Source organism: Sinocyclocheilus anshuiensis, unplaced genomic scaffold, assembly GCF_001515605.1.
Source record: "Sinocyclocheilus anshuiensis isolate Anshui unplaced genomic scaffold, SAMN03320099.WGS_v1.1 scaffold862, whole genome shotgun sequence".
Classification (NCBI taxonomy): Eukaryota; Metazoa; Chordata; class Actinopteri; order Cypriniformes; family Cyprinidae; genus Sinocyclocheilus; species Sinocyclocheilus anshuiensis.
This window is the reverse complement of record NW_015539882.1, coordinates 408071-420266: the sequence shown is the minus strand read 5'-3', so window position 1 is coordinate 420266 and position 12196 is coordinate 408071. Positions and strand designations below refer to the sequence as shown.

Sequence of the window (12196 nt, the reverse complement as noted above, 5' to 3'; positions counted from 1 at the left end):
TACACACACACACTATATTATATTATATATTTTTTATATATATATATATATATATATATATATATAACAATTTAATACAAAAAGTTTTAATCATTTAAGTTTTAATAAGCTAAAAGTTAGCTTTAGTGGGCTTCGAATTAATTTTTTTCATTCAATAAATAATAATATATAATACGGAAGCTAAATGCTAGCTAGTATTTGACATTTTCTGAAGAAAATGTGATTGGTTCCTGCCCGTGTAAAAGGTTTAGTGGGAGGTTGCCAAGGTGTTGCTAGGTGGTTGCTTATTGGCCCAAGTCAAAAGTACCCACCCCAAAGCATCCATGGTATCAACTTTTTAGCGACTGGATGCATGTACAAAGCAGTATTTACCATTTAGATGGGATATTCTTCTGTTCATTGGCGAAGGATCCAAAGCGGTGATCTTTAAGGAAATTGCTGCCATACTTGCGCACAAAATCATCGACGGCCTGCCCCCACCAGCGGGCGTGACGGTAACTCGTGAACTTCAGCACCAGAGTCCTTCACAAAACAAAAAGCTCTTTCACTTAATCAAAAAAATTCAACATTCTGCCTCAATGAACATGTGTGTTCACACACCTGGACAGACAGTCTATGCGGACACCATGCTTCGTCTCAGTGTCTTTAGTTTCCATTTTGATGCCGAACACCTTATCCACAAGCAGGACGAAAGAGATGGCACCTGAGTCTGGCTTCATGAGGACAAGGAAAGAGTCCTTCACCACCATCCAGCTGTAAAGACCAACAGTAAGACAAAAAGGGTCTTTACTTGAAAATCCTCTTACTGTATTTTAAAGCAGGGTAAGTCACATGGTGATTGTTTTGTATAATTTGACTATGAATGACACCACACTGACCGTTTAGACCAGCGGTAGCACATTTTGCTGTGGCCACAGCAGTTCAGTCCAGGAATACGGTGACCCCCTGACCTTTTGAGAACCATGCCCTCCCTTGGAAGGAAACAGGGTCACAAAATGCAATAATTATCTATAAATAATTATTAAAACGTAATTATTAGCCAATAAATGAAGACTCTTACAAGCCTTTTGGTCCCAAATCATGAATGAAGGACAGCTGACTCACATCAATGAATTCCATCTATAGTACAAAACAGGACAGGTTGTTAATGCGTGTAATTCAAGAAACGACATACGGACTGAAATATTGTACATAATCTAAATATGCACATACTGTTGCATGGTAGTTTCTATACATTGGCATTTTTAGCAGCTTATTCAAGTAGTCTTCAAGTTGCCTCTGTAAAGGAAATCACACTAGTCAGACACCAATCATATGATGTTGTCAGCAGTGTATCAGTGAAACAGGAAACTGACTTTTCGACTAGACACTTGCTCTTCCCTGGCCAGTTCTTCACCTCCTCCCCGGGGTAGACTTGGCATGTTTCTTTCAAGGTTCCGGTTTATAGTGTGCCTCCGCTCCGCGTGACTATTGTTGACCGAATGAAAAAAAGATGGCAAAGTCAGAGGAAGACATCTTAAGATTGCCACAAGACAGCAAACACACAGCAAGGATGCTTTAAATTGATTGAAAGTGACAGTAAAGACATTTGTAAAGTTACAACATACTTCTATATCCAATAAATGCTGCTGAACATTGTTAATAATAAGAAATGTATCTGGAGCACGAAATCAGCATATTAGAATGATTTCTGAAGGATCATGTGAGACTGAAGCCTGGAGTAATGATGCTGAAAATTCAGCTTTGCCGTCACAGGAATCAATTAGTTTAAAAATTGTTACCAAAAATAAAAAAAAATCTTAAGACTTCAGACTTTTGAAAGTAGCGTACATGTAAAAAAAATATAATATAATATAATAATATAATATAATATAATATAATATAATATAATATAATATATAATAATATATTATAATATAATATAATATAATATATAATATAAATTTACATAATTTAAATTAATATTAGTCACCTGCGGGACGGCAGTGGAATTCTGAGGAAAGTCTTGTAGGTGCGTAGTTCCCTGTGAAGCTCCATAAAATGTTTCTCCTTCCTTTTTATCAACCAGGTGAAGTTTCCGTGTCTCATCTCTATCTTAAACACTGCAGGAAGCGCCTGGATACATGAACAGCCAATAGAAAAAGGGATAAATAAAATAAATTATTTTATGATTTACTCACCCTCATGTTGTTCAAAACTGTATGCTGTTTTCTGAACACAAAAGTAGAATTGGACAAAAAAACAAAAAATACAAACATGTAAAACTATAATATGGAATATAGTTCAAAAGTTTTATGGACCACTTTTTGCTTTTTATTTGCATGGTGCTTTTATTGTGTCTTTTTGAACCTTGACAGATGGTCACCATGGTCATTGTATGGAAAGAGTAAAGTAAAGTAAAGTCAAATAAAAATAACAGCATTTGTGTTTGGAACGACATTGTGGAGGGGGCATAATTAACTATTTCCTAAATATTTCAACTATTTAAACATTGAATAAACTATTTCTAAAAACGAGGGATGAGTCTTCATTAGATTCATTAACAGGGCCTTTTGTCATTATTCTTCTGTAAAACTATGTTGCATGTGCCAAGTATTTTTGTATATAGTGTCCAAATCTCCAGGGCAACATGTAAATTGCCTTGGCAACCTCTAAATCTCCCGGGCAACAAATATACCTCCTCAGCCCACATACTAACACTTCATGAAGGGGAGCGGGAGTGGGAGATATCACCTTAGAGACGCTTCTCTGGGAGGTGATGTTGAAGCGATCCTGTGCAGAAGTGAAGCGTTCCACCTCCAGGATTTTGGCGGTGATGGGAAGCGCAGTAAGAAATACACGTGCCCCGGTCTCTTTAAAGCCTATTGTTTTATACACAGCTGAGAAGGGGATGCGGTTTTCTGTGGAAAAAATATTTCTAATTAATTTCTGACAGTTATTTACACTACTGTTCAAAAGTTTGGGGTTGGTAAGATTTTCTTTTTTTTTTTTTTAAAGCGGTCTCTTATGCTCATAAGGGCTGTGTTTATTAATCAAAACTACAGTGAAAAAGGTAATATTGTGAAATGTTATTACAACTAAAAAATATTATTTTATTTGAATATACAGTATATAAAAATGTAATTTATTCCTGTGATGGCAAAGCTAAATTTTCAGCAGCGATTACGGTGTCTTTAGGGTCACATAACCCTTCAGAAATCATTCTAATATACTGATCTGCTGCTCAAGAAACATTTCTATTATTATTATAACTGTTGAAAGCAGTTGTGTTGCTTAATATTTTTCTGAAAACCATGTTTTTAATGAATTTAATGAATAGAAAGTTCAAAAGAATAGCATTTATTTGAAATACGTTTTACATAAAATTCACTTACATCTGATTCACTTAATGCACCCCCAAGTATTAATTTCTTAAAAAAAAAACAAAAAAAAACCTAACCCCAAACTGAACCCAAATGGTAGCATATATCAATATAATTATGATTTATATAGATTATTTTAGAAATTAGTTCATGCTGTTGTTTCTTTTACCTGCACTATTGGGGTCCTGGCCGTCAAACTGCTCTTCCCCATCGCCAATGTCGAGTTCTCGTGTGTCCAAGTTCTCCATGATATCTGTCATATCATTGGCCACCAGATGCAGGGTGCTGACCGTGGGTTCTTGCTGTCGCAGCATGGCTAACAATCGGTCTGCCGGCCAGGGCACTCCTTTAAGACACACAAAACTTTGTTTAACAGTAGAAATGAGGAAGTATTAAAACTGTTTGCTTTTGAGAAAAAGCCATAAATCCTTCAAACATTCATGGAATGGTATGAGATATGATTGTTTGACTATTGCCTTCACAATAGGGAATGTCAAACAAATGTGTGTGTGAGCATGTGTGGTGGGACTTGTTTTTGGAGGAGGTGGAACGAGGATTAGAGTAACTAAACAGGAGACAAATCCCTGCTGACCATAAAAAGTTGAGAACTAAATTAGGGACAGCAGTCTGCATCCTGTTCCTCTTTCCTTCTAACTGCTCACAAAAAGGTTTGAGAAGCATAAAGGCATCACATACAAAACAAAAAATCCCCCTTTTGTCCAGATAAGCTGCATGTGCCACAACAACACCATTCATTAATGTCACAACAAACCTCACCTTTGGCCTGTGCACATTTGCTTTACACAAAAATTAGCGTTTTTTAGTTTGAAGGTAACTTATTGCCTATTTAAAATCACTGAAAAGACATTTTTGTCCATAATGGTGTCATAGTACACTGTCATTCAAAAGTCTGGGGTCAGTAAGATTTTCTTTTAAAGAAATTAATACTTTCATTCAGCAAGGACATATTATGAAATATCTAGGCCTATTTATAATGAATGTTTTTTTTCTATTCATCAAAAAAATCCTGAAAAGAAATTTAGCACAGTGTCCACACAAATATTAAGCAGCATAATCGTTTTCGACATTGATAATAAGAAATGTTTCTTGAGCACCAAATCAGCATTTTAGAATGATTTCAGAAGGCCCATTTGACACTGAAGACTTGAGTAATGATGCTGAAAATCCAGCTTTTCCATCACAGAAATAAATTACATTTTAAAAATGTATCAATTGTAATATTACTTAACAATATTACTGTTTTACTGCATTTCTGATCAAATAAATGCAGCCATTAGGAGCATAAAAGACTTTTCAACAGTAGTGTATATTGTAATCATGGTAATTTCATATTGAGCACATCTTCCATTTTCATATCATGTTTGATTCATAAGAAATTCATCAGGAAGCTCTGGTGGAGATGCCACATTTGTCTTACTAGGAAATGGCACGTCACATCTCTGTAAAATGAAGGAATATGTCAGCACTAAATTAAAATCATTCACTAATTCGCAATGATCACTTAAGACTATTGTTTAATCTAGACCTCATATTGAACAACATTATGATTCCTTTAACACTTGACATGCTGTGTGTGTGTCATGTGTGCGGGTCTGTGGCATCCAGCTGAGTGTTTCGCTTGTCTATGATGGAATCAGGCTTGTTAGACACTCTCAGAGTGAAGTCCTGTTGAAGCACAACTCTTGTTTCCATGGATGTGACCTGGAGCCATCAAAGCCCATTATAATCATCACATCTTCAGTAATAGTTCAGACACTTCTCTGCTGAATGAGCTGTTAGCTGACCGAAAGTGCGATTACAAAAAAGTGGATTTTCGTAATCACAGAAGCAGGATGAAAATAGATCTGCCCTTACTTCCTCTGAGATGATTCTCTGATGCAAAGGCTCTTGAAGAGAAGCTCATTTTAAATAACATAAAACTGCAGCATCACATCAACCTGGGCTCGGGTATCGAGGTATAAAAGAATCAGTCTGACACTGGCAATCTCTAGTCAACATGTGATATTTTTCTCTTTTAGACAAATTATTTTTGGAAAACTGATATGTGACCCTGGACCACAAAACCAGTCATAAGGGTCAATTTTTTGAAATTGAGATTTACACATCATCTGAAAGATGAATAAATAAGCTTTCCATTGAAGTTTGTTAGGACAGGACAATATTTGGCCGAGATACAACTATTTGAATATCTGGAATCTGAGTGTGCAAAAAAATCTAAATATTGAGAAAATCGCCTTTAAAGTTGTCCAAATGAAGTTCTTAGCATTGCATATTACTAATCAAAAATTAAGTTTTAATATATTTAGAGTAGGAAATTTACAAAATATCTTCATGGAACATGATCTTTACTTAATATCCTAATGATTTTTGGCACCAAAGAAAAATCAATAATTTTGACCCATACAATGTATTTTTGGCTATTGCTACAAATATACCCCAGCAACTTAAGACTGGTTTTGTGCTCCAGGGTCACATATGCTCCTTGTGATAGGACTTTCTATTGCCGTGCTTTAAATGAAGCAGAGACTCATGCCAAAACTCGGGATTAGAAAATCATACAGACTTAAGTACACTTAAGTATAATAATTTTTATAATTATTTTCATGCTATGGCCAATAAATGGTTGATATAAAAATTCTATGCTATTTTGTCTAAATAAATCAAAAATAAAACACTAAAAACTGAATGCAATCCTTTTAAATACTTCAATAGGCATCACATTATAAAAGGATATTAATTTAAAGATTTGCTAAAGGTTACATTTATTAATGTAACATTAAATTATTATTTAATGTCTTTTTAATAGTCTTTTTTTAAACTAAGCATTAGATGACAGCAAAGATGATCTAATTGTAAGAATAGGGAAAATGAGCATGCACGATTAAATATCAAAGATCAACCTATACTGTATAGATCGATAAATATGATCTGTAATATTGGTTGATATTGCACACTCATACTAAATCTCAAATTCTGAAAAACACAAGTGTATCTGCATCTGTGGACTAAATTTGTTTCAAGGAGGCTTTGAAGAGACAGATCAGAGGCTTTGAGCTGTTTTTGAGATCTTGCAGCATTATCGCTGAATTGGCTCTCGTCCACCAATTCACATCCTGGTATGCAAAAAGAAAAGCTCAATTTGATAAATGTAGGCTCATATTACAGTGATTATATAAACAGCTGGTTGCTGTGGGTAACAAGAGTTAAAACAGCACTTTTGCCTCGGTAACAAATCACATACACTAAAAAATGCTGGGTTGTTTCAACCCAATGTTGGGTCAAATATGGACTAACCCAACTGCTGGGTTAAATTTTGGTTACATTTTTAAATTAACTTTTTAACCCAACAGTTGGGTTAGTCCATATTTGACCCAACATTGGGTTGAAACAACCCAGCATTTTTTAGAGTGTAGGATCAGCGCCATGAATAATGTTCTAAAGCAGTAAGACGTCAAACATTAGACAAAGTTTTCCCTAAAAATCCTTGTAAAAGCCACAGACACGCGGTCATGTGTCATATGTGAAGGTCAAAGACTTTATTCAAATATTCCTCGTTTTATGTAAATCAGACAGTCAAATAACCTCGAGTTCCAGTGCACAAATATACACTTCTCACGTTTGAGGAACAAAGGACAGCTTCAATAGTCAGCAAAACACTAATTGCTTCTCGTACTGCCACTCACTTTCGCTGCGAAAGTTTCACTTCCATCAGAATGTGGAAACAGTTCAGTTCTGATAAGATGAGGAGCTCAAACACACATTCCAACAGGTGTGGAAACCTCCTGTGGTTTTTTTACCGAAGGCGGACGGTGATAGATCGGCTCAATAAACTACTACTTACAAATAAAGGCACTCGACCGCAGAGCAGCTTCAAAGGCACATTCCCACCACTACAATAAAAACACCCTCAAGCTCTCGACGCCCAACCTCATGTTGCTTCAAGTGTCAAAATGAAGCACACTGAAGACTGTTTATCTAGTTGATCTAATCCAGAAGGTACATCACATACATTCAGTGGCCTGTGTCCATTTCAAAAGGCGTTTAAAATGTCTTGGGAACGAATGATTGCACAGTACTCAGGAGTTTGTTGAAAATCATGCACATGTGCTACAAACATGACTGATAACTAAATCATGTGGCTTGATTTGGAAGGCTGTGCTATTCATTCTCCAAGCAAGCAGGTTTATGATTTTCTACCTGTGAGACAATAAATCGAATGCTAAAATCAAATAGATAAGGGATCCGAAATAGGGTTGTGCCATAGACGATAGTATCGTGTATTGACCATAGTCAGAGATGTCGCCTGTGGCTGATGCCTTTGACGATATGACGATGATTATTATTATTATTATTATTATTATTATCAGGCTAGCATTATTATCGAATTAATATTACGGCTTATCTGTTCCATCGTATTTTTTTTTACACGTTTTTTTGTGTGTGTTGTGTGTTATAACCAATCACACATGATTCTGTTGAGTTTATGAATACAATGGCCAACTCAAGGCGTTCAGATTTTTTCTTGTTCAGTGCGTGCTCTCGCTGACTGAATTACGCTCTCTCGCGAATTCTCTCATGATAAACAACCGAGTGCAGATGTACGTGCGATGCAAGTATAAGAGATTTATTCATCATACAGTAACGGGAGTGCTTTTTAAAGTGCATAAACTCGCACTACACCAAAGTCAGTAATGATGTACTTTGATAATGTAAATGTTCTTCGCACGTTTTCTGTAGATGCTGTTTGAATAACCAAGGAAATGTAAGCACTAGAATTAGTAACTTACAATGTTTCTATTAAATTATTACCATGAAATACAAATTCAGTCATATTAAAATATTTTATGACATGGCATCCTTATGCTACTTGACTAAAAATATATAATGTGTTGTTATAGATTACACTAACATTTGACTGCTTTTAGCCTTACCCTGGAGTTGGTTACCTTTCCAGCTATGAAACTAAATAAATAATGAAATCATAATATCGTGTATCGGCAATCTCACAGGCTGACGAAAGAATGATATGATTATGGAGCATATCGCCCAACAACACTAATCCAAAACATATTTAGGGACCAGAATATCATAGACTTAACAACCAAATAATATCTTGACAAGCACCTCCCAATCAAGAACACCTCAGCAACCACATTTTGTCAGGAACCACCTAGAAATGCACTGCAACCATTTAGGGCCATAAACACTCACATTCTATTGTAAAAATAAAATGTGTAGATTGTGTTGTTTTTGCTTTCCCCCCCTGCTTTTTCTGCTTTTAAAGTGGCAGGTTGCACTTTAATCATTTATAATCTGGCTTTTAGTAAAAAAGACCGCATGCTCAATAGTTAAAGGCAATCCAGGATCTGGCGAGTTACTGACACATGCATTGTTCCGGAGGTTGCTCCAATGGGACTATCCCTGTAATTAATGCACAGCCAATAGTGCTCGTTGAAAGGTATCTGTTTAACTGGCAAGTGACAGTCTTTTCAAATATAGTAGCAGGAAAAGGGGCCACTGTGTCCTTGTGTGTGGAGCAACTTGATGAAGCATGTCCCTCTATAACAGTAAATATGCAGAACAGTGCCGTCGTGCAGAGAGATGACGTTGTTGTGGTAATACCGGTTTGACTACATATTCAAACAGAAACTATGACAGAAACACCTACCCTCCTGACACAAACACACTTCCATAAAGGTTCAAATAACATGAAATAGAGACATGAAGAATGAAAGAATGAATGAGAGAGACCTGACAAAACAATATTCATATTTGGGCCAGGATATGATTACATTGAGATTCTTTAGGTGTATTGGTGTATTTAGTAATTCCAAACCTGATACTTGTATATTGCAATCGCTCTCATTCAGCACCACTATTTCTCAAAAAATATGAACTTGAAAAATTGTGGTGAACATATAGAATTTTGAGGTGAGAATATTTGTGTAGCATTGCGAGATCAAATATTACAATATTATTATTTACTGATATTTGTCCTTTATAACATGCTTACTGTATCACTGTAAAAAAAAAATGTACACTTCTATTCATGCTTTATTTTTTACTATTTTCTACATTTTAGAATAACAGTCATTAAAACTATAAAATAACACAAATCTAATTACTGTATATACTGACAAAAATCTAAACAAATAAAAACATATGCTTATATTTAATTTTCTTAAAGCTTACATCTATATTTTTGATTATTTATTGGCCACTTGTAGGTTGTTTCTCAATTAATCATAAATTAAAATAAATTAAATTCAATTAATAAAATAAAAATAGTGCAATTTGTATTTGTCTACAATCAAAATTCGGGTATTTCAGACTTTAGGTAAAATGTTCTTATATGATCATGAAACACAAATTGAGTGTGTCCAAACTTTTCGCTGACATTGTGTCTTACATAAAGCCAAACATTGCTAGTGCGTGGATCATTAATTTGATAATTGGTAAAATACCAGCCATGTTCTGCACAGAAAAAAAAATGCTCCAGCAAGCCACATTCAAACCAAATGCAAATACAAGCCAAAATTGACCATGTAGCTATATTGCATAAGCCATTGGTGTGAAGCATAAAACACCAGATAGGTGGACAGTATGCACTGTAGGAGGAATAAGCTGCTCTCTATGAAGAAAGCCGCTTTAATTTATATTAAATTAAAAATATTTTTTAATAAATATAAAGTCTGCCTATATTACACCGTGGCTTTCCAAGTGACTCACACTCTCTCACATACATGTGCACAAACATCTTGAAAATCACACCGTCTGTGCAAACACAGATCTTTCTGATGGCTCAGTGTGCATACATAACAGGCATTTTTAGACTAGCAGTCACACATGTTGTAAAAATCACAAGTGACCCAGAGCAGAAGAGTTCCTTCCTTATTTCTGCCTGCTTGAAATGCATCTCTCTCTCTCTTTTAAAAGACAGCAGAGAGATCAGAAAATATCATTTCAACTATTCATAAAGAGGTTTATGAATGAAGAGTATGTCAGTAAATTTGATTGATGTTAAAGAATGTTCACTAACCTGCCCGCACACAGGCAGAGATGCCCCTATCATTTCTGTTATCCTCAGCTTCTTCTCTCCAGAAAAGTCAGACTAAGCAGAAGCGTGTAATACAGTCAAACACACTGACACGGCGCTCACAGGCAAACAGCAGTGTGTGTCGGAGTATATGTTCAAAAATAATGGGGGCTGAAACAGTAGTCACATGCCAAGAGGGGGAGGAACCTTAGTAGCCTTACAAGAGATGCACCAACACACTTCTTATGCCATATGTTTTGTGTGGGATGTGCCTTTTTATCTCTGACATTTCATGCTCAAAAGTGCCATTTAAGTTAATATTTGCCAGATGATTCAGCGCCACCAACATCTTATAGAACACATATCTCCCTCTCTTATCGCTGAGTGGATCGAGTCTACACACAAACCTCACATTCATCACAGCCTTCAATTGTTTTTATTCGCATTTTAACCCATCAATCTAATGGATGCACACCAGCTTCTGGACTCCTGTAGCATTTTAAAAACAAAGCAGCAAAGCAGCGTTTGAGCCCACAGTGCTTGTTGTTCTCTGGGAGAAAGCTGTTATTAAATGTTCATCTCCTGGAAGGACTGCGTGGCAGATGACATGACAGTCCATACACGCCGCACAGTCCCACATAAAGAGAGTGTGCCGCCCGTGTTTGAAATGGAACATTTGTGGCTCTTTCAGCGGTGATGGAAACCTGAGATACTGTAAAGTAACAAAAACAGTCACCATAGATGGTAAAATGTGATAAAGGACATAACTGTGATGTTTCTTTACACAAACACAACCAGTAGCCGTTGAACAACTCATATTACATTGGATGAGACAACAACATTATGATGACGTTATATTTAGTCATCAACAACCCCTAAATAAAGTGTCTTTAACTTATTTTTTTCAAGCCACATTTTAGGGATACATTGTTATATATTGTATAAATGTTATTAAAATTGTTGTAAAATATTGTTGTGTTTTGGTCCTGACCTACAGTACAATAATAATAATCGTCTAGAACCGTATTATTGTATTTACATGCTTTTTGTGATGTGTGATGCCAACATTGCAAAAATGTAAATAAGCATTAAAATTAAATAATATAAATACACTATCATTCAATGTTTTGAGGTCAAAAATATTTTTTATATTACATGATTTCTATTTCAAATAAGTGCTTTTTTTTACTTTCTATTCATTAAAGAATCTTGAAAAAAAAATTATGTATTCCAGTTTTCATAAAAACATTAAGCAGTACAACCGTTTCAGCATTAATAATAATAAGAAATGCTACTTGAATATGAAATCAGCATACTGAAATTGTTCACATTTTTCTGTTGCAGTAAAACATCTTCCCATCACAGGAATAAATGAAATTTTAAACCATTAAAACATATTATTGCAAATTGTACAAATATTTTAGAATGTAACTTTTTATTGTATTTCTGATATAATATATGCATAAAAATGTATTAATTAAAATAAATAACAAATAAAATCTTACTGTCCAAATGTTTGAATGGTAATGTACATTGCTGTGAGTTTAATGTGTTAATTTGACAGTTAATGTCATTCATTTAATTATTATAATTTTTAAATTATTAAAGGAATAGTTAAACTCAAATTAAACTTGTCATCTTTCTCACCCCTAGTCATTCCAAACCTGTATACGTTTCTTTCTATTTTTGAACATAAAAAGATATTTTTTGAAGAATGCTGGTAATCAATCAGTTGATGGTCCCCATTGACTTCCATAGGATTTCTTTCCCTACTATG

General features: G+C 35.0%; 1 protein-coding gene across 3 annotated transcripts in view; it reads right to left on the bottom strand.

Annotated features, from left to right (window-relative positions):
* The window catches only part of LOC107685440 (phospholipase D1-like), a 31372-nt gene that overhangs the window by 14401 nt on the left and 4775 nt on the right, over window positions 1-12196 (bottom strand). The window contains exons 1-10 of one of the 3 annotated variants that reach the window (XM_016482018.1): window positions 10423-10544; window positions 3532-3708; window positions 2734-2900; window positions 1973-2115; window positions 1356-1467; window positions 1213-1278; window positions 1061-1119; window positions 879-971; window positions 601-753; window positions 373-522 (exon numbers count right to left, since the gene is read on the bottom strand). In XM_016482018.1, the coding sequence (XP_016337504.1) occupies window positions 373-522; window positions 601-753; window positions 879-971; window positions 1061-1119; window positions 1213-1278; window positions 1356-1467; window positions 1973-2115; window positions 2734-2900; window positions 3532-3676 (1088 nt within the window). In that variant the 5' untranslated portion in view covers window positions 3677-3708; window positions 10423-10544. Of the gene's footprint in view, window positions 1-372; window positions 523-600; window positions 754-878; window positions 972-1060; window positions 1120-1212; window positions 1279-1355; window positions 1468-1972; window positions 2116-2733; window positions 2901-3531; window positions 3709-10422; window positions 10545-12196 lie in introns of those variants that run through there. The other 2 variants (XM_016482017.1, XM_016482019.1) reach the window with 2 other exon arrangements.